Source organism: Psittacula echo (genome assembly GCF_963264785.1).
Source record: "Psittacula echo genome assembly, chromosome: 1".
NCBI lineage: Eukaryota > Metazoa > Chordata > Aves > Psittaciformes > Psittacidae > Psittacula > Psittacula echo.
Window position 1 is genome coordinate 82217408 of NC_137735.1, and position 21954 is coordinate 82239361.

The 21954-nt window shown below is 44.4% G+C and overlaps 1 protein-coding gene across 1 annotated transcript in view; it reads left to right on the forward strand.

Moving 5' to 3' along the window:
• The window catches only part of SLC4A4 (solute carrier family 4 member 4), a gene marked incomplete at its 3' end in the record, with an annotated part of 170440 nt that overhangs the window by 32651 nt on the left and 115835 nt on the right, over positions 1–21954 (forward strand). Inside the window, exon 3 of the mRNA XM_080625712.1 lies at positions 15669–15848. Coding sequence (XP_080481838.1) covers positions 15669–15848 — 180 coding nt within the window. The remainder of the gene's footprint in view (positions 1–15668; positions 15849–21954) is intronic.

The following is a 21954-nucleotide window of genomic DNA, read 5'->3' on the forward strand; positions in this document are numbered from 1 at the left end:
AGTGCCTTTATTCTCACCAGGCTTCTGCGAATGACCTGGCTACATCCCAAAAGGAGCTGCTGGCTGTGGTGGGGCTAGGGCTTATGCTGTAGCGTCTGTCAGGGTCACCATGAATGCGTGGTGCATATATGGTGAGTTGCTGCTCAGCCGCTCCACTCCTCTGGACTAGGACAGAATTCGTAGCATACCTGGCAAATATGGAGCATTACCACAGTGCCAAGTAATTGTTAAAAACACTTTGAAGAGATCTCATTTGCCTTAGAGGGACAAATTTCCAACCTAAATGGTTCCAGAATTTGAGGCATGCCTCAGCTACATCTACCTTTCTGCACAGATATGCACCCTGTATGTAAGTACACTTAATTAATGTATGTGTGTATCTAATGTGCACACATGCACCTGGTGTACAGTCGTAGTCTGCATGTGTAGAGTGAATTGTAGACTTACAGAATGGTTTGGACTTGAAGGGATCTTTTAAAGGCCATCTAGTCCAACCCCCTGCCACAGGCAGGGACACCTTCCACTAGACCAGGTTGCTCGAAGCCCCATCCAACCTGGCCTTGAACACTGCCAGGGATGGGGCAGCCACAGCTTCTCTGGGCAACCTGTACCAGGGCCTCACCACCCTCACAGGGAAGAACTTATTATCCAATCTAAATCTACTCTCTTTCAGCTTAAGGTCTAATGGAAAGGCTAAAAAGATCCAATGGAAGGCCTAAATAAAACATTGGGTAGAAGACCTTTGGCTGACACTCAGTGCAGATGCTTTTAAGTCTCTCTGCTAGATTTCTGCATTGCAAGTGGAGTGGTTTCAAGTCGAAGAGCATTTGTCTAGAGAGACCTGAAGGTGTTAGCTCCAAAGTACTCTCCGTTACTTCAGCTACTTTCCTGTCATGGTTATAAATTGCTTTTTTAAAAGGCTTTGAGTAAAGGAAGGTAACAGTGAGCGGAATTCTTACCTCCAGATGTATTTTATTTTTCTGATAGTTTTTATTTTTAGCCTACTTTCACGAGGAAACAGCAGACATATCATAAAGCTGTTTGTCTCTCTCGACTCTTCTTTCCATTCCTCTTACAATAATTTTTTGCACCTAAAAGTCAATATTGATCAAATTTCTCAGGAGGGCTCTTTAAAGATACTCTTAATTTCAGTAAACTTGTAGGAAAACGAGACACTGAGCAGAAAGAAGAGACAATTTTCTTTTTCCCTCTACTAAGGAAAGATGTTGCTTTTTGAAGAGGGGGAAAACCAGGCATTTCTGGTCAATAGGGTGTTGGGACATCTTCAGCATGGGGCAGTTATCATTCATGCCCTTGCTGAGTAAATGTAACGTTAGTGGAAACTATACGTACCTGACAAAGGTACGTCCTTGGGAGGGCTCAATCAATTAATTCAGTGCATGTTACTTATAGAATCACAGAATGCTTTGTGTTGGAAGGGACCTGAAAGATCATCTTAGTTCCAGCCCCTTGCCACTGGCCATCATTGATGTTGAACTTAAGTACCCAGAAATGTGACTTGCTGATACAAGGGATCTGCCAGGGTATGGTTTGGAGTGTGGAAGGAGTGCAAGCAGGAAAATGTAGGTTTTCTTGGGAGAAATAGGATGAGGCACAGCCCTAAGCTGAACCTCCTGGGCGAGAAATCTATTCCCATTCATTTTGAGCACTGCACGTTCCTTTCCTTGAAGGTAACGATGTCTTGCTGTAATGCCACTGTTAGGAGTGCTGGTATGTGTGACATAAACAGATTACTTAATAACCAATTTTGCAAGAGGGGAAAAGTAAAGCTCCACCTTATCCTTTGAGATAAGGTATTCTTGGCTCTGTAAGCCCAACTTCCCCTGGGCTCGCTACCGCCCTGACTTCACAGTGGGGTGGAGGATGCTTGATTTCAAGTCTGACAACTCCACTGCTGGAAGGCCCCAGGAGCATTTTGGCTGCTTCTATTAGGAGTTGGGGACCAGCATTCTTCTCGGGTGCTTTGTCCGATGGTTTGCAAAGTAAAGGTCTAGAGCATCTCTTACATGTTGCTGTTGTAGGAATAAATTCAGGAAACAGTGCTGTTGCATTGGACACTTTTTCATGCATCCTGTTGTAAGATTTACTACATAGAGAACCTAAACCAGGGATTTCATAATGACTTTCTGTAACTACTTCTTCCATCCTAGCTGACTGCTCCCCATGTGTTCCTCCTCCTCGGTTTCTATTCTTGACCCTGTTGTGTCATTGCTATTTGCTGGTAGAAGGCTGTGTGATGCCATAAGCCTGAGATGATTACTTGGTGCTTGGATCAATGAAGAGAGAGGTTGAAAAGGTCAGGAGAACTGTGAAAATCTTTACCTTTATTAACAGCAGGCAGAAGGTAGGAGAAATGAGCTCTATTTACGCAGTTCCTTTGTGTTCTTTTTCTTCTTGTCTCTCATCCCCACCCTCATTTTTTGATCCCTGACTGTGGGCAGACCTTTGCCATTCTTGGAAATAACGAGAAGACCTGTTTCACATCAGTTAGAGTTTTTAATTGCTTCTGAAAGAAATATGATTTAAAAATAAATCAGATAAAGTCTTAGCATGGAATGTACTTCATTAATATTCTTTGGTAGTTTTAATTTATATGAGGAGATAGAGTAGGCTGTGTTTTACTTTGGTAAAACTGAGTCAGGCTTTGCTGGTGCAAAAGCAAGACACTGAGGACTTAAGCACTGCCTTTTTGCTCTCTTTCCATATGGCAGCTGGCACAACTTGGGAATGGCAGGCACGGATTGGAACCTAAATGCTGCCCCATGCAGATAGTAAAACCAAGATGGGTGGTTTGGATCTTCTCAGCTTTAAATTGTCTGGATGAAAGGCTTCAAATGAGCTGCTCCCCAGCTTTAATTCTCCCTGACGTTTGGCAGGACACTGAAAAGCATCATTAACTGGTTTGTCATAGATGAAAAGGACTCTGAAGTGCTATGACTTCACTGCAAACTTTTGAGAGTATGGTAAATCCCTATGGAAAAGTTGAGAGAAGTTTTTGAGTGTTAATTAAGTAGTACAAATGCTGTGAGGTCTGGGAAATACAAATCACTCATGAAGTGGTTCAGAAATTTTTGTCATTAGGATAATATCACTTTTGGGTTGCTGGTTAGCTTGATGCTGGTAAATCATAGGATCACAGACTGATGTGGGTTGAAAGGGACCTTAAAGCTCATCCAGTTCCAGCCCCTTGCCATGGGCAGGGACACCTTCCACTAGATCAGGTTGCTCCAAGCCCCGTCCAACCTGGCCTTGAACAGTGCCAGGTATGAGGCAGCCACAGCTTCCCTGGGCAACCTGTGCCAGTGTCTCACCATTCTCACAGGAAGAACTTCTTCCTAATGTCTAATCTAAATTTTCCTTGTGTAAGTTTGAGCCCATTACCCCTTGTCCTGTCACTATAGTCCTGATGAAGAGTGATGAATCTGTGAGTATGCTTGCTACTGACAGTTTCCAGCAGGCATCTGTGTTCCCCATCCCTGCATGGGATACCATTCTGGTCACTGCAGATGTGTTTCATTTATTGTCAGGCATCAGCACTAGCTTTCAGTTTGCTGGGGTTGTGGTAGAAGGTGTTGATGTCTGCCTGCACTGAGCTCCATGAGAAAAACTGCACTCCAAGTGCAGATGATGATAAACTGATTTTACAGAAAGTGGTAATAAGTTGGCTGTGCACACAGAAGGAATGGAGAAAACGTTGTAAGAACAGCTGAGTCAATATGTGATGTGGTTTGCCTGTTGCGAAGGGAAGGTGGTGTTTTCTTTTAGGTGGTGGTAAGTTTTGCACTCACACATGCTGTGCGTGTAAGGTAAGTGGCAGGGAAGAAGAGTGTTTCCATACCATTCCATAGCATGCGGCTGCCCCATCCCTGGCAGTATTCAAGGCCAGGTTGGACGGGTCTTGGAGCAACCTGATCTAGTGGACGGTGTCCCTGCCTGTGGCAGGGGGTTGGACTAGATGGTCTTTAAAAGGTCCCTTCCAACCCAAACCATTCTGTGATTCTATGATATGATTCATTCTGGTAGAGATGGGCTTTTCCCCATCTCTGATCAGTTTAGAAACAGTCATCAGCTGAGGGCCATGCTGATTAGAAAGGTGGCCTCTGTTACAGTCTGTGGTGAGAGCAACTTCCCTAGGTGAATGTTTTCAGTACCTGGGGCAATCCTGAAGCTGCTGGTCCCCATCAAGAGAGAGCAGGCGCTTGAACAGTGTGCAGCAGTCCAGTCCATGGGTATGTCCCTCCATTATCTCAGTGTGCTCATGATAATGGCTCTACAAAGGTCACTTTTAAGCCCTTTCTTAATTTGTGCTTCAGCTCCTGTAGCTGCTGCCCAGTGTCAGTGTATATACAGACTGTTGGAGCAGTTGTGCAGCTGCTGTTTATGTGATGGTTTGGTCCTCTCCTAGTCATTTTGGTTAGGATTCAAATCTAGGCTTGTTGAACTGTCTTCTCCCCCCCATTGTATATGCCTTCCTCTGCCAAACAGCTCTTTTTAAGGTACAGTTGTAATGGATATGACAATTCAGCATGGAGATGAAAGAACCGAATCAGCCTGTGCTCAGGTGTGAGCCCCAAATGTGCTCATTACCCTTATGGAATTTTTCTGAGGCATTTAAAATGAGAAGGTGACACAAAATGTGTTGGGCAGGCCGAATAGCAGTTGTAAGGTGTGCAATGCCGGTGTTTGCTCTGTTTGGCTGCATTTAGCAAACTCTTGGCATGGTTTTTGCCTGTTCACTGCATGGACAGATTTTTGAGAGGTGTACTCCATGTCATAAATCAAGGCATAGAGACGTAGCGAAGGTAAACGACAGAACCCACTTGGCAAACAGGGAGAGATACTGAGGTAGAAAGTGGAAGGTACCTGACCCCGTGTCAGGGTTGGGTCCCTTCAAGCTTGGCCACGAAAACCAACCACAGTCTTTATGTAGCTAGGGAACACAGGAGTGTCCTTCCCTCTCTTATCTGTGTGCCCAGACCTAGTGGAGCTGGGCTTAATCTGGAAACTGATGCTAGGGCTGTTTCTATAGCTTGCTAGGATAACTGCAATCTGTACACTAGTTCAGTCTCAGCCTTCATGAAGGTCTGTCCCTTCCTTTCCTTTGGGCAGTTAGGAGGACTTAATACGAGCTGCCTGGCACTTGGCAAACCCAAGGAAACAGGGTGGTGGCTTCAGTAGATCTCTGCCCACCACATTGCAGTTAAATATCTTGGTTTTGTTGCTAACCTGTGCCCAGCCTTTGCTGTTTGTTCTTCAGGCTTTGGACAACATGCTACTCTCTGCAGTCATTGGTGGTCATTAGGAGTTCAGGCTCGGAAAAGTCAGTGGTGTTTGCTTCAGAGTTTAGAGGGCAGATTTCAGTGGCATGCTTTCCTGCTGATGATGTGCAAGTGGTAAAGCAGCTGCCAGCCTCTGGTACCTAGAAAGCAGTTTGAGATTCTCTCTCTGAAATGAGGGCAGCTTTTTATCACAGCTTTTATTTATATCAGGGGGTGATCTAAAGCCTACCTGTATCTATGAAGTTGATATCTCTGTACTTTATGTAGAGGTACAGCTTGGTATTTTTGTAGACAGCCTAGGTAATTAATGAGATGGAAATATGGAAAATGAAGCTAAGGTTTCGGAAGAATTTCTTCCCTGTGAGGGTGGCGAGGCGCTGGCACAGGTTGCCCAGAGAAGCTGTGGCTGCCCCATCCCTGGCAGTGTTCAAGGCCAGGTTGGACAGGGCTTGGAGCAACCTGGTCTAGCAGAAGGTGTCCTTGCCCATGGCAAGGGGTTGGAACTGGATGAGCTTTAAGGTCCCTTCCAACCTGAACCATTCTGTGATTCTATGATCTTTAGCCTAGATGGGCTATTTTGTGGGGTTATTTCGGAAGGGGCCACAATTCTAAAAGGTCAGCTTGAGGCAGATGCTGGAAAATCCCAAGGTACCATGCTTCCTAACAGCTTGTCCTAAAGCACAGCTCCCTCCTCTGCCCTGTTCCCTGGAGCCATGTGTTTTTAAAGTCTTCCTTTTGTTTCTGTGGAATCCAAGCAGTACTGGCAAGATTAGATCAGATCACAGCAGGACAGGTTCGGTGGCTTCTGTAACCTCCCACAGCGCACAAGAAGGGAGAAAGAAAAGCAGCTTATGGGGTTGTGGGTAAGAAAGAGTCTCACAATGGCTTATATAAAGCTCAGTGAGAATGCCCCAAACACATGTTTATTGTTCTGTCTAAACAATGTCCACCCGTTAATTCATTGCCAACTTCCTTATATTTGACTGTTATGGAACAGTACCTTATAGCTGTCACCAACATGTGTCTTCTGGGCTTTGTATTCTGATTAATTCCTAGTATAGTTTTTAGTGAGTGACTTGATCTGCTCCTTATAAACAAACAGGCTTTGTAGATCTTCAAGAAGTCAGATGAAAACCTCAGTTTTTAGTTTTCTCTACCGATTTAGATGTTCTTGACTTGATTTTGTGTGAGCTTCATCTTTTGGAGCCATCCTGTTCTTCAAGGCACGTTGCTAACTCACCTTTTAAACATGCTTCACTGGAGGAATCTGGCAGTTCAAGTCTGGGTCGCTGGTGGGTATTGAAACAGAGAAGTGCAAGCTTTAGACAGATGGCAGGAGGACTTTCCTGCTGGCTAACTATAGTGTTGTTACGTGGGAACCTTTTAAAGACAGCAGAGGTCACTTTACATAAAGATTAAACTAAGCTTTTCAGGATATTGACATTCTAGAAGTGTGGTGCTATAAAAGAAGGAAGAAAAATCTCTTGTTTTCCATGCTGTCTTCTCCTACACAGTTCAGTTCCTTGCCCTTTGTAGTGATTTTAGTAAAAGGTTCTATATAAAGATACGGAGTGTGGTAGTGCAAATACATAAAATGATCTTTGGACAAGTTCTCTGCTCAATTAAGTAACTGCATCCTCATTGCTGATGCTAGGTCCTCACTTGAATACTTTTAGCCACAAATTTGGGGTTCTTTTGTCAGAGCTGGCAGAGAGCTTTGTTGTTTCTAATCTTGTACCTTCCAATTTAATCCATCAGTTGCTTAGTAGCTGGGGTTTTGTCTCTTATGGAGCTTCTGCTTTCCTTTTTTGCCCTTTACTGCATCTCTCCCATTGCAGGCTGTTCTCCTGAGGGTATTTATTAGGTTATGAACCCCCTACTCAACCTTATGCTTGTCCTTTTACAAGTGTTTGGTCCCATCACCTGATAGGTTCCTACTGACCCTTGTCTTTGGCCAGCTACTACATACCATGGAAGAATTAGTCGATTACACTTTACTATTGTTTTAAAAGCCCTTATGCCTGAGGGCCTTTCTGATCTCAGTGTTTTTCAGCTACCTGGTTAAAGACTTGTGTTTCTTTATTCCAGTCTTTTCCATACAGACATGATTTCTTTGCCTCTCCCAGCCAGTCTTATTCAGCATCCTTTGTCCAGCTCCAGTGATCCACCTGCTATTGCTGGTCCTGTGGCAGTCTGAGCTCAGTCCCTCCAAAGGCCTTGTGTTCCCTTAGTGACATCCTCTTCCAGAGAGTTGATTTTGTGCCCAAGCATCACCACTGTAAGACACGTAAGTGTGTTTCTGCACTAGTAATATCATTACTGTGAAAGAAAGAGCTGAGTCTGTGAGGGCTACCCTCTCTTTGGAAGGAAATGCATCTTCCGTGTGGTTCTGCTGTGGGATCTGGATCTGCATTATCTCCAACTGGTATGTTAGCTTATTGAGATTTCACCCAAATTTCAGCAAAGTGCTCAGTGAATCCCTCTGCTGTGTACCTGATGGACAGATTTTTATTCATGAGGAAAATCAGTTACTTGAATATCAGGATGTTCTGAAAACCCTGTGGGGACTGAGGGATGAGCCTGGTCAGCCCATCTGTAGGGTTGATGCTGGCTTGGTTTTGTTTTCTTTGGATTTCCAGTATCTGTGTTTATATGCATTAATAGGAATAGCACTTAGCTCTTCGACAGTGCTAGAGAAAATCATCATAGTCATAGTTTTAATGCATGAACCAGCCATGTTCACCCACAGGTCTTGTGAACTTCCATCTCTGTTCTCCTACTCCTAATTTACATCTTCCTGATGTATCACTGAAAATATTCCTAGTGGTCTGTAGGTTTTGTAACTTGTGTTTTCATTTGTGTGGAAATTAATGCTCTTTCTGATTGCTCTGGGCACATTTTTAGGAGGAATATGATGATTGTGTAGAAAGGTCTATGAGAGCTGATTCTGTTCCAGTGGTGCAGATAGTTATCTGAGGCTGTGCCCTGGAAAGTGAAGCTGGTTGGGGTGGAGGACCCTGCTCCTCTGCTAGCACCAGTACCTCTAACCCTTCAAAACCAGGTAGCATTAAGGGCACCCAGCATGTGACAGCGTGGCCATTTGTTCTTATTTCTTGAGCTGATTGGAAACTAAGCAGGGCTTAGTTTGGGACTTGCTTAGTGCTACTTTTAGTGTCTCCCCTTTAAAATGGATCATCCCTTTGATTTATTTGTCCTTCTGGGCTGTCAGCTTTTTATGTCATTTATTTCCTCGGATTCTCATGCAAAACAAGAAGTACCCTTCCACCACCACTCCTTCTTGGCCTCAGAGGTGTGCTGTGCCATGCCATGCCATCTTCTGATGATGAAGCACGTGGCAGGCTGCATCCCCTAACCGTCTTGTGTGACTTGGGAGCTGCCATGGGTGCAGGTTCCTCGATGTCAAACGCCCCATGAAGCAAGTCATCATCAAGGTAGCAAGTAATTAGTGATAGGAGTGAAAGCCATGTGCTCCTGAGCTGTGTCATGAAGCCACATCAAGAGGTGAAGCTTTTCTGCCCTGAGGGTATGCTGTGTTTCAGTCCCATTCAGGTAAGAGGCTGATAGCTAGGCTATGGAGATGGGTAGTGAAGGGCACACCTTGATCTGCACCTGTCTTATTAGAGGTCAGCCATGCCCCAGACTTAAATGGCTGGGGCATCCAGAGCAAGCCCTTCAGGCCACCTGAATATCTATCCCATCTTCTCTGGGAGCCTGGGTACACACAGCTGCCCAGTGTAAGAGCTGCGAGCAGTCAGAGCTTGTGGAGAAGGCATGTCAATTATAACCACATCAGCCTGTCCAAGCCTGATGAGGTTTAATGTGACTCTCCCTGTTCTTCAGAAAGGAGTCTGGAAAGTGAAAACAAGGACTAGGTGAAAACTGCTAATGCTCAGCTCATTTTCATTGCTTTATAAATTTTTAATATTAGGGTTTGATGTTGTTTCCTTCCAAGGTGCCAGCGTGAGATTCTTTATGGGCTCGTCTGACCAGGCTCCAAGTCCCCTGGACTCTGGTCACATGGAAGGGATTCCTTCTTTGATATTATGCACCAGGCAGATTTTATCCTTTGATCCTGTAACTTTTGGTTCCTTTCTCCAAATGACTAAGTTTTGGTTTTGCTAAGCAAAAGTCACTCCACTGTCACTATTTCCTTGGAAGATTTAGTCCTTAAAAATTGAGAGGATCATAAATCAAATTATCTCTTTCTGCTTGTTCTTTTGGCTGTAGGTATCTGGAATTAAAAGAGAATTTCAGTCTTAAGCAGTGTCAGGTTTAAATTCTGCACTTGAACTATTAGTGCAAGGTGTCCCTGCCGGTGGTGGGGTGGTTGGAACTAGATGATCTTAAGATCCTTTCCAACCCTAACCATTGTATGGATTTCTCTCTATATAGATGGTTTTTTGTCATTTGTTGCTTGTATAGGGGGCTTGGAACTAGATGATTTTAAGGTCCTTTCCAACACTGACTATTCTATGATTCTGTGATTCTGTGAATAGATCCATGTGGCTTGTTCTTTACAGGCCTTGAGATGTCCAATTTGAAGCTGATGTAGTTGCATAGAAAGAGAGTAGTTCTTCAGCTCCCAGCACACATTCTCACACAGGCAGATCCCAGGGTCTCTTCATCGCATACATCTAACCAGACTCTCCACTGACAATGCCAGGTTTGTCCTGGTTCTTCCACGGCTGTGCTACCCCTTGCTTAGCAGTGGACATGGCAGAATTATGGGTATATAGTTACAGGAACCTGGTGTGTTTGATGCAGGTCCTGCCTTTTTTACCACAAAACCCTTGTGAAGTTTTCTGCAAATCTCAGTGGGGGATGGGGAGTGAGTACCTGAAGGGAGACCAGGATTATGTACGTAGTAGGTGATCAGGATATACTCACACACAAATCTGGCTGCCTAAACACACACACACACACACACACAAGTCACTAGTGGGTAGCTGAAACTTCACCGGATCAGGCAACTTCAAATGTGCAAATTTCATAGTGTTTTTATTTTTCAGTACATTTTCCTCCTATGTCTGCATTTCTTTAACCCCCACATTTCCTTAGATGGAATAGCTGAGAGAAAAAATAGAATGGTGTTGGTGGTATGCTTGGGATCTGGCTTGTTGAGGCAGGGTGTCTGGACCTGCTTACTTCTCTGCATGCTGCCAGAGCGCTGCTGGGGTCAGCATGTGAGGTTGTGGCATGCATGGCTTGAGCTTCAGTGAGTTTCACTGCCAGGACCTCAACAAGACCATGCTTGGCCAGGATGGAGACAGGAGATGAACAGATATTCTTGCAGGCAGGGAGGGAGTGCTTCATTTTACACAACTTAAATTTGGTAATACATTGAGTGGGTTTTCACCAGTATAGCTGACTCAGGTACTCTTCAGTGCCCAAACTCTAAATCTGGACTCTGAATCATGAGCTGCTATCCTTTAATAGCTCTTAATAAAGCAAAAGATGTGGTTTCAACCAAAATTTTTCCAGGGGGAAAATACCTCTATGATGAGTACTTCTTGCTCTATTAATAATCAGATGAAACGATTTTACTCTGAAGTTGGTGCACAGCAAAGCTTTTCTTCGGGTGCGAGAAGCTAACTTCAAAAGTTCTAGCTGCAGCAGGTTTAAGTTCAAGGAAACCATGACCCACGGCTGTCCTATAGAATAGAAAAGGTGCCACTTTGTTCTGCAGGTCTTGTTGTGCATCTTACCTACAGGATTTTATGGTATCATAGGGTGGTTTGGGTTGGAAGGGGCCTTAAAGCTCACCCAGTTCGAGCCCCTGCCATGGGCAGGGACACCTCCCACTAGACCAGGTTGCTCCAAGCCCCGTCCAACCTGGCCTTGAACACTGCCAGGGATGGGGCATTTATATATAAATTCACTACAGTTCTTGCTACCAGCTCCTGTTTCAGGTCAGTTTGATCTAGATAGAGTTAGTATGGGTCTGGCCTCCATCACCTTCTTTAACTGTCAGCTCTGCTCTCATGCTGTATCATGGCTGGCAGGCTGAAAGAGGAGGACTTCCCAAGTCTGTAGCAACATGAATCAAGAGACCTTCAAAAAGGAACCTGCATTGTGTCTGATCAAAAGCCATCTCGCTCTGCATTTCACCGTGGTGAAAAACACTCCTCCAGTCAACCAAAACAGCTCTGAAAATCAGTGCGCATAGAGGCTAATTGTTTTCTTAGGGGAGAACAATGGGAGCAGCCTGAGAGAAGGCTGGGGATGCAATGGGGACCTCAGGACATGGGTAATTGACCTATGTCCTGGGTACAGGGGAAGGTTATGGCTGAGTGGGACCTGGATTACCGGGAGAAGTTTAGCACTGGGCTCTGCCCTCCCCATCCTCCACCAAGCCATAGGATCATAGTGTGGTTCCTGTGTTAAATTTATCAGGCATTCCCGTTTGAAGCCAGTGGTTCTCATGGGAAAGGCTCTGTTACCCCGGTGAGTAGGAAATGGCTCAGAACCCCAGTGCATTGAGAGTATGTGTCAATTGTTTCCTTCCAGGCGCTTTGGGAAGGGAGCCTAGAAGTTTATCTCAGCATTTGCAACAATACAAACAGATGCCAAGCAGTTCAAGTACATAGAACAGGAAAATGTCCTGCTTGGCCTCCCTATACAGACTGGGAGGAGCGGGCAGGGGGAGGATGACACAAAACCCCCAGCATCAAGTAAGTCTCTCCCTTGCAGAGTAGGGAAAAGCAGCTAAGTAATGCAGATGTTTGCCTGCATGTATACAACTTCATTTTTATATTGCCAAAGTCTGTCCCGTGCACACGTGGTCAAAAGATTAACGAGGTTCTGTTGGCAGCACAAAGTATTAAGACTACAGGCTTACTATGATGTGTTTTCTGTTGTCAAGCTGACTGCAGAATTGAAGTGATTCAAAGGAGGATATTGTGGTAGTACAGATACTGGATCCTGGCTGTAAGAATCCGTTGGAAACAACTACTGCTGCCCTATCTATCCCAGAGTCACCTTACAGCCCTGCTTGTGCTCAGATCAAGTTTCCCCTTCTCTGTCCTATGCAGTGTTTATGCCATCAGCCATGTTAAAGCTGATGTTTCCAGCTGCTGGAATAGCTTTCTTGGTTTCCTTTGACACACTGGAGCTAAATCTTATCTCCAAGTGCTGATCCATAAAGTCTTTCTGCAGGTGCCTCTGATGTTGGTGGTGTGGCTCTGCCTGTTCCCTCTGCGGTGCGAGCTAGTTTCTCTGGGCTGGAGGCAGCAGAGGCAGGTCCTTTTTCTCCTGCCACTGTTACGCTGCCTGTTGGACCTTGCTCAATCCTGGATTTCTGTTTCTGTTTTTGTCCTGCTCTCTGAGATGGTGAGTTACTAGTGCCTGGTACTGTACTGGGTGGTTGTGTGGCTGTTGGCACCCAGCAGCAAGAGGAGATACTCATGGGGTGGAGAATTTCTAATATCTCAGCCTAGATAACTGTGGCTGAAAACCAACACTGACTCCCCTGGGGGAGATTTTCGCTAACTCTTCGTAGCTATTAGTTTGTATCTTGACATCATGGACACTGTATGTCTTTATATATGAATATCTATCTATTGGTCTTTTGCGTAGTTACCACTAGTACTTAAACTCAAGCTTGCTGCACACTCCAGCCACCAGAATGATCATAGAATCCTGGAATCACAGAATGGTTTGGTTTGGAAGGGGCCTTAAAGCTCATCCAGTTCCAATCTCCTGTCACAGGCAGGGACACCTTCCACTGGACCAGGTTGCTCCAAGCCCCATCCATCCTGGCCTTGAACTCTGCCAGGGATGGGGCAGCCACAGCTTCTCTGGGCAGATCCCAATGATGATGGGATCTTTTCGGGGCCATCACAGGCACTGTCCCACTGTTGTGTCTGTGAGGGAAAGGGAATTTCTTTATAAGCTTTTGCTTTTTATTACAATTCCCACATAACAGATTACTTTAGAGCCAAAATGTATCACACCTAGTGGGGATGAACGTGTTTTTCAGCTGATTATTCTGGAGAACAGTTTTTTTCCTTTTCATTTTGTTGGTCCGTGAGAATTAAGAATTCAGTGGTTTAGAAACAGACTTTTTCAGATGCTTTTTTAATATTTAAATAACTCAACAGCATGCATTTAAAATTTTTAATTGATCCTCTGGGTTAGCTTTTTGAAGGAGTTACTGCTGGAGATCTGTGGATCTCAATGGCCTTGTTGGGCCATGGAACATGGATGGTTAGGAGAGACAATGTATAAATGGAGAAGGCATGAGCTATTTTTGTACACTTCTGGCCCCATGCCTGCATGCTGCTCATCATTCCATTAGTTACAAAGCCCTCGCGGAGCTTTGTTAGCTATTCTGAAGTTGCTATTAAGGAGGGCTGCTCTGGTCAATCAGCTTTTTAAAAGACCTTGGTGGCTTTCAGTGTGAAAATTCAAGTGCAAAAAAGGTGAAGGGCTCTACAGACTTCACAGCAGGTAGTTCTTCATTGAAAAGTCAGTTTGTTATGGAGATTGGGTGTTTTGTGCCTGAAGTTTCAGTTATTCAGTCTCAGAGATGGATTTATCGTAGTAAGGAATCGGACATGCGTTTTAGCAATGGAGTTAATGGGTGATTGCAGAGTCCAGCTTTACTCTTGCAGAGCAGCTTCCCATGTCTTGCAAATAGGTGGTTCATCCAGAACCTTATCATGCTGCTGAAAAAGAAATGGTAATGATAGGTGCAGCTCCCAGGTGAGAGGAAAGAGCAATGCATCCCCTGTAGTGAGGGAAAATTTGTGTAGATGGATCAGTGGCAAGGGCCAGTTTTCTCTCTGGCTTTGTCAAGTGCATGGCTGTTTTGTCTAGTGAGGGATGAATTCTATTACGAACTTGACTTAATTCTTATTCCTGAGCAGAAAGGAGCATGACTGCTGCAGAGAAGAGGTGGGCTGCATCTCATCTGGCCTTAGATATTGCTGCCACCATCTTGTTGGGTACCCATCCATTTAACACAAGGTTCTGTGGTTTCAGGAGTGATATGCTGTCACACTGTGGAGTACGTGGAATGCATTTCAGGAGGGTCTTTTGGTTGAGTGTCTTCTGTGGCAGATATGTGTAGGTGCTGGAGTCATCTCTGCTCCCTGCTCAAAGCTGCGGCAGTCACGAATGCTGGGATCTGACGGCTGCTGTTTGAGCTGCAGCCTCTGCCTTGTCTTGAATGTGTCATCTCCTGTGCTCACATGAAGCTTTCAGAGTTGTGCATTCATGCAAGGTGTAAGCATGCACCAGGAATAGCTGAATGTGAGGTGGCCAAGACAGTGACTCTGCAGAAATGCTCCCCCATGAGCAGAAGTAAATGACTATACCCACAGATAAATATATTTGTTCTTACATGCGTTTGTGGCTCAGTCATTCAGATAAAGGTACTTCAGACAGTAATAGGGCATGTATGTTTATCTGAAGCTCTCTGCTTGGCTATGCTGAGACATGAGGGTAAACCAAATTTGGTCAAAAGCCTAGAGTGCTGCTGTTATTTATCAGGGGTTGAATCTGAAGGAGCTGTTTTTACAGCTTAGACCAAGAAGTCTGAATTATCTGCGCACAGAAAAAGACATGTATACACTTTCTGTAACCACAGGGAAAGATACTTACCCCAAGTTGGCAGAAGTGCAGAAAGCCTTGAAAATAAAACAGTTTGATCAAACTCCCCAAGAAGACGCAACAATGGGCAAACATAGTTGCAGTGCTTTGGTTTGAAATGGAAGTCTGGAGGACAGGGAAGAGGCATACTTTGAGTTTACAGGCAGCATGTGGAATTTAACACTTACTCTTTTATGACTTAATTTTTATTTTGGAATGTGTCAAGTACTTAGAAGTTGACAGTAACTTATGTTTAGTAGTTCTTCCTCATCTGCTGAGTTGTAATACCCTAAAGGGGCTTTGACACTTGTTACACAGTGGACTACATAGCCAAGTGATAGGAATTTGGCTCCACTAAGCTCTTCAGTGCAGCTGGATCAGTTTGCACAAGGTGGGTGTTAAATCCAGCCAATGTTTGTGGGGAAACAAATGGAAAAAATAATGTATTCACTGTATTCAATATTGCAGAATGAGTGTGATGGCCTTTTATGGGGTTTATTTTTATTTTTAAATGAGTCATAAGGACAGAATAATTACCAGAGAGTCTGCCCTGGCGTGCACTGTCAGAAATGATTGCACAAAACGTACTTTTCAAATGGAGCTCCTAGTTCATGTTTGGGGAGAAGAAACACAGGATTAATTAATATGAGGCCAGCAAAGAATGCCAGTTGGCTGATCTGTTTGAATGAAACACAGCATAAACTGTCCTGGCCAGTGGTGCACAAAGTTGATGTTTGCTGTGCTGGTGTTCCCTAGGTCATCACACTATCTACATTGGGGTCCATGTGCCGAAGAGCTATAGGAGAAGGAGGCGTCACAGAAGACGACCTGGGCACAAAGAGAAAAAAGAAAAGGAGAAAATCTCTGAGAACTACTCCGACAAATCAGACGTAGAAAACGCTGATGAGACAAGCAGCAGCATCCTTAAACCTCTCAGTAAGTACTGGTTTCAGTTGTCATTCGTTACAATGGTCTGTTGTCTAGTGATCTGCTCCTGATCCAATCATGGAGGAGGAAACTGGATCCATGAAAACAGTCATCTCGTGTTGCAGGGTCAGAGTTGTCTTAATCAGTTGCTGTCGGATGGTTGCTGCAGCTTGGAGAAGGCACAGCCTGGAACAGACATTTCATCCCTCCATGTCACCTGTGTTGGCTCCTGAGCTAATGGCAGCTAGGAAGAGGCCAAATTTTAAAAAGCAATTTGATACTGTGTGTAAAGAAATAGCAAACAAATGTAAAGACTGAGTTAAGTGCCTGGACAGATCTATTGCAGCTTCTGCCCTGGCTGTCAGGACATGAACCCTCTCTAGCATTCAGGCACTCCAGGGCTTCAGCTAGAAACAGCCTTACAAGGAGGAGCAGGTTGATGAGAAGCACCAAGACCAGTGCTATAGGCTAAGGAACATACGCATCTGGGATTTGGCTTCATTGTACCAGTACCTCGTGGTGCTAGTAAGTCTTTTCCCTTCAGTAATTAAACAGTTTTGAGTTTTGCAAACAAAAAGATTGAAGTGTAGCATTACTGTTTTAATATAATGATACTGTAGGGTTGAATATCTGAATGTTAATAGGCAGATGAGGTCTGTTTTGGATGCCCTCTATTCCATTTGTACTGAGATGGATAAGCAGAGGAGAGAGATCTTTATCTGGTGTCATCTTTATGCAGCTCTTTGGTAACATCGTAGGAGACTGTCATAAAGTCCCATTTTTCTTGCTGTCTTCTCTGTTGGCCACAAGCTTGTTCTGAAATCTGGGGGATGACTGCTTAAATAGGAGTGGGAGAGCACAGATGAGAGAATAGAAGCAGGTGACAGCCTTCTAAAATGGGAACATGCTAACAAGGTTTGAATATAGCAGAACAGCCCAGAGTATGATATAGCTCAGATTATTGAGGCTAACTCCAGGTGGTTGCGGTTTCATTAGAAAGAACTTGTTGGCAAGTGGGGAAAATGCTTCTTGTGTGAGACAGAGGAGCAAGGAGGGGTCGTGGATTGAATATGTGAATTTTTCATTTTAAAATGATGTTGCTGGGTAGTTGCTGCATGTAAAGACGGTAGCATGGGATCAGTCATGTCATTAGTCCAGAGCTTGTACTCTTGGTGGTACTTCAGTGAGCAGCACCTGGAAAGGAAGGCAAGTCATGAAGTCTCCCCAGCTGTAGTTCTTTAATTGTCCCAAGGAAGGGACATGCAAAAACCAGGCACTGGTTTGGCACTGGAAGACATAATTACCTGCCTTCAAGAACTCCTGGTATTTGAAGTTTAATTTTTATATTTCCACTTCTGTGCTTCTTTGGCGTTCAGGTGAGCAGAGCCGTAGAAATTCCTGTTTGGCTTCTGGATTTATCCATTTCCTAGAGGAATCCTTTCCACAGGCTAATTGTGCCCATGGTTGAAAATGTGTTTCTTCCATCAGGTTTTGATTTTCTACCTTTCGCTTTGTTCATCATTGTTTCTGTTTTGTGTCATTTGAAAAAGGGTTAATGGTATTTTTCCTATATAGTTGCTACAGGTTAGTATGTTCTTCTCTACTCACATCTGCATCTACAAGTGTGCAGTCTTTGCATCTCTCTGAGAACTTTCCCATAGTCTTTTCCACCCTGACCTCTTTGCACTACTTTTTTGGAGTGGAATCACTTAAATACCACACAATATTCCAGGTGTCCTATGCAATAGCATTACTACTACATCATCTTTAACTTTTTTTCTGTAGTGTTCACTGTCTCAAGTATCCAGATACTTTACCAGGTTCCTGCAGGGACTTGCTGTTGGCCAGATCTTTTTACAAGCTGGCACAGTTAATTTAGAACACTGTAAAGGATAGGAGTAGTTCACATTACTGTCTTGAATTACCAAACATTGAATTACATGTTGCCTCGTATCCCCAGGTTTTTTCTTTCCCTTCCGAAACTCTTGTCTTCATAGCTGACCTGAATTATTTGTTTCTTACTAGAAACAAATTTTTGCTTGCTAGAAGTCTTTCTCCTCTAGTTCTTTTTTTGCTAGAAGCCTTTCTCCTCTAGTTCTGCATGTGTAGTAATGCCAGGAATCAGCTATTCTGCTGTTCTGCTTTTGACAATCTCCATCATTTAGAAATGGCTCTTTTTATGTCCATTTTGTTTTCTGTCTCTTAGGTGGTTGCTGATCTGACGGAATTGTTGGGTAGTCAGACTGTTCCAGCGTTAGGTGTCTGTCACTGGCACTTTGATGAAAGCTTTTTGAGGGTCTGAATTGTTTATGTGCACTGTGGATCCAGCTGCTGTGTTCACCCTCAGTCTCACAGCATGCGTGTCTAAGAGAAGACCAGTTCTAGTCAGACAAAGCTTATCAGCTTACTCTGATGTTCATTACTGACAATCATGGTATGAAATCTTAGTTATAATCCTGTTTTGTTTTATCTTTTTCCATTAATAGTAAATAAATGAGCAGTATGAGGCTCAAATTCAGTTTCTGAAGAACATTAGAAACAAGTAACGGCAATTTTACTGAAGTTGAGAGAAAGCTGAAATGAGATACATTGCATATACTTGAGAGAGCTGTCAGTAGAGAGCATGTGGCATCAGAAGCTTAAATGTGTTAGGCTTGTGGGGTTTAGCAGTGTGGGAGAGAGTGAAAGCATTTGCTGTGGGACAGGGGAGCTGGTTGACCAGGTAGGGGAGAGAGTTTGGGATTTTGCTTTCCTCCTTTGAAGGGGGAGGGAAGTAAGAGCAGGGGCTTGCTGGACGTGCATGTGGGGTGCACAATGTGTCCCTGTCCTCAGAAGAGGAGAAGAAGCCCTGGAGTGCTAGGCACAAAGGAAGGAGGAAATCCTCAGGCAGCTCAGTGCCATTCTCGTGAAATGAACCGAGAGAATAGAAGAGTGAGGGTGTTGCAGCTCCAGGATTAAGGACTGTAGGGATAGCTGTGTTAATGACCTTTGCATAATGCTGCTTTACAGGATGGCTGGCTGTGACCAGGGACTCTGCTCACCAGTAAAACATGGGATGGGACTCACCTGTGCTTCAGGAACCTGTCAGAGCCTGAGGTGTGATGGATAACTGGGTTCTGAATATAATGTGTAGGACACTGTCCTCAGAAGGGCTGCAGAGTAGGTATCTCAGGTTTAGTGACGTAGTAAAATGGAAGTGCTGTTTATGTAGTTAGTGGTGAGATGAAGGAACTGAACTGGAGGGCATTTCAGTATTTTCCTTAGAATTCCGGGAAGAACTTAGAGCAGTTTCCAGTGCCAAAAGGGGGTGACAAGAAATCCGAAGAGGGACATTTTACAAGGGCCTGTAGGAACAGGACAAGGGGGAATGGCTTTAAACTGGAAGAGGGGAGATTTAGATTAGACGTTAGGAGAAGTTCTTCCCTGTGAGAGTGGTGAGGCCCTGGCACAGGTTGCCCAGAGAAGCTGTGGCTGCCCCATCCCTGGCAGTGCTCAAGGCCAGGTTGGACGGCGCTTGGAGCAACCTGGTCTAGCGGAATGTGTCCCTGCCCATGGCAGGGACTTGGAACTGAATGAGCTTAAAGGTCCCTTCCAACCCAGCCATTCTGTGATTCTATGATACTTGCAGCATTAGAGGTCAGAGAGTCATCAGGGAGCTTCATTTTTACTGAGTGGAAAGAGTAAGCCAACTTTGATTTGATACATCACTGCTACTTTTTGGTCTGTCCCCAAGGACCATGAAGCTTAGGTCGGATATCTTACCTAAAGAGGATTTCTCAGCTTCTTGGGTGGAAACTGCAATCAGATTTTGACCAAATCTTTATTTGACTCAGCAGGTCAAGCTGCATGGCCTGCAACAAATGAACCTGATGAAACATGTCTATGCTTATGGGTAAGAGAGTGAACAGGTCCAGAACTGCAAACCTTCTCTATAAATGTTGTGTTCCAGTTCAAAACCAGCCTAACTGTGCTCCTGGATTTCAGAATTGGGGCAGTCTGGAAACATCAGTCCTATTTTTTTTTAATCTGTGTCCAGTTCAGTCAAACATGGCAAACTCTGGTAGTTTATAAACAACCTTCAGCTCTCCCTTCTGAAGCGAGTTAGGGAAATTCATAGAATCCTAGAATGGTTTGAGTTGGAAGGGAACTTAAAGCTCACCCAGTTCCAGTCCCCTGCCATGGGCAGGGACACCTTCCACTAGAGCAGGTTGCTCCAAGCCCTGTCCAACCTGGCCTTGAACACTGCCAGGGATGGAGCATATGCAGATAGCTCTTATCCTAAGGAAACTATTGCTTGGGAAAAGTGCCTTGTTTCCAGACAGGGATATTCTCTGTAGTGCTAATGGCTGGAGTATTGACCCACTAGGATTTTGGCCATATTCCACTGATCTGTGATTAACTACGGTTAATGCACTTAGTGGGGTGAAGGAAGGGCTTAGCTAGACAGAGAAGAGAGTTGATGGTGCAAAGCTGTGGCTGGCATGAGTGGAGGTGTCAGGGCTGGGTCTTTCTCTGCAGCTCAGCCAATTTCTTATCTCAATATGAAGCGGATGGAAGAGTTTGTTGTTACTTGCAAGGGATGAGACAAGGGAGGAACAAGGAAGGCAGATAAAACTTTCTTCTTTGGGACAGACTGTGATCTGAAACCATTTCCCTCTTCCTCATTCTTTACTACAGATGCGCAGAGATTTTCCCATGAGGAAATGCATTTCTGCTTGATCTATGAAGGGGTCTCTTCTCATTGTCTGGTTGCCCTCCAAGTTAATTTGGCTCTCTTCCCTGGCTTAAACCCAAGGAAGTTGTGTCTTTCAGTAAGTGCTGTCATAGCAGGCAGTGTGTAGACACTGTGTTTATGTACACAGCAGTTGGAGCTGCTCTGCAAAAATGCTTGTGCAGAGCTTGCTTGGGTTGTCCTTGGCCTGGCCCAGCTCTGTGCCCCTCAGACATGCAGTATGTGCATGTTAACGGTGATACAAATCTGTTTTGAAACTCTGATAGCACGTTTAGAACAGAAACGCTTGGAATATGGGATACGGACTTAGGCTAGTATGATTACCATGTCAGAGGAAACAAGTAGAAAAGTGTAGGATTCTTTGACAGAATGGAAGCTCTTGCTTTCATTCGTGATCTGTGAGCAGCCCATGGTTTCTGTCAGGTAAGAAACTGTCGGTGTGGTTTGTGACTCTGAATTGAGTGGCTGGGGTAAAAGTTCTTTTATTGGCAACGGTGATTCCAAGCAAGTGGAGAGCAAGAAGCCCAAAAGATAAAATACATGTCGCTTCCCAAAATATCTAGGGGAATTTCATGTGTAGTCAAGGACTAATATTCTAAGCAATAAAGTAGCAACTTGCGATACTACACCTCAGTTCAAGCCCTGAGGTGTTTTATACAAAATAATCACAAAAATGATGCCGGTAACATAGGTAACAGAAGAGTGGAAGTTCTCTGTTCTTTGCAGTGATTTAGAAGCTAACTGGTGATAAGTATCCTCAGACCTGGTTTTCAGGAAGCTGACTAGAGGTATCACTTTCTAATTTATCTTTTTCCCAGTTTAAACAGTAGGGGTGAGACGGTGTGGGTACAGCACTTCTGTGCCCCATATTGACATGAAGTGATGCTTGCTCTGCTCGGTAATGTTTTACAGAGCTGTTCTTGCAGCCTCCACATTTGTGGAGGGTGAGAGCCTTCTTTCCCAGTGTGTGGGATGAAAGCAGTAGGTAGGCAGATTGCAGCATCTTACGTTCTTGAGGTCTTTGTCTTCTGAATCACAAAGTTGGCTGCCTGACTTCAGCCTCTTTTGGCTTTCACTTTTAACAATGTGGAAGTAGGATAAAGGAGTTTGCTTTGATGGGACAGCAAGTTGCCTGCTGTCATTGTTCTTCAGATGTAAACATGAGGTGTCTTCATCCGCACCCTTGGCAGCTTCACAAGCATACGAACATGTATTTGTCCATGTTCATGCCCTACTTTTGAAGACCAAGAGGGAGTCTTTGGGAGTTCCCTTTGCTGAAGGCTGCAAGATCAGTTTTTTCCTCAGGTTGGACAGGGCTTGGAGCAACCTGGTCTAGTGGAAGGTATCCCTGCCTGTGGCAGAGCACTGGAACTAGATGAGCTT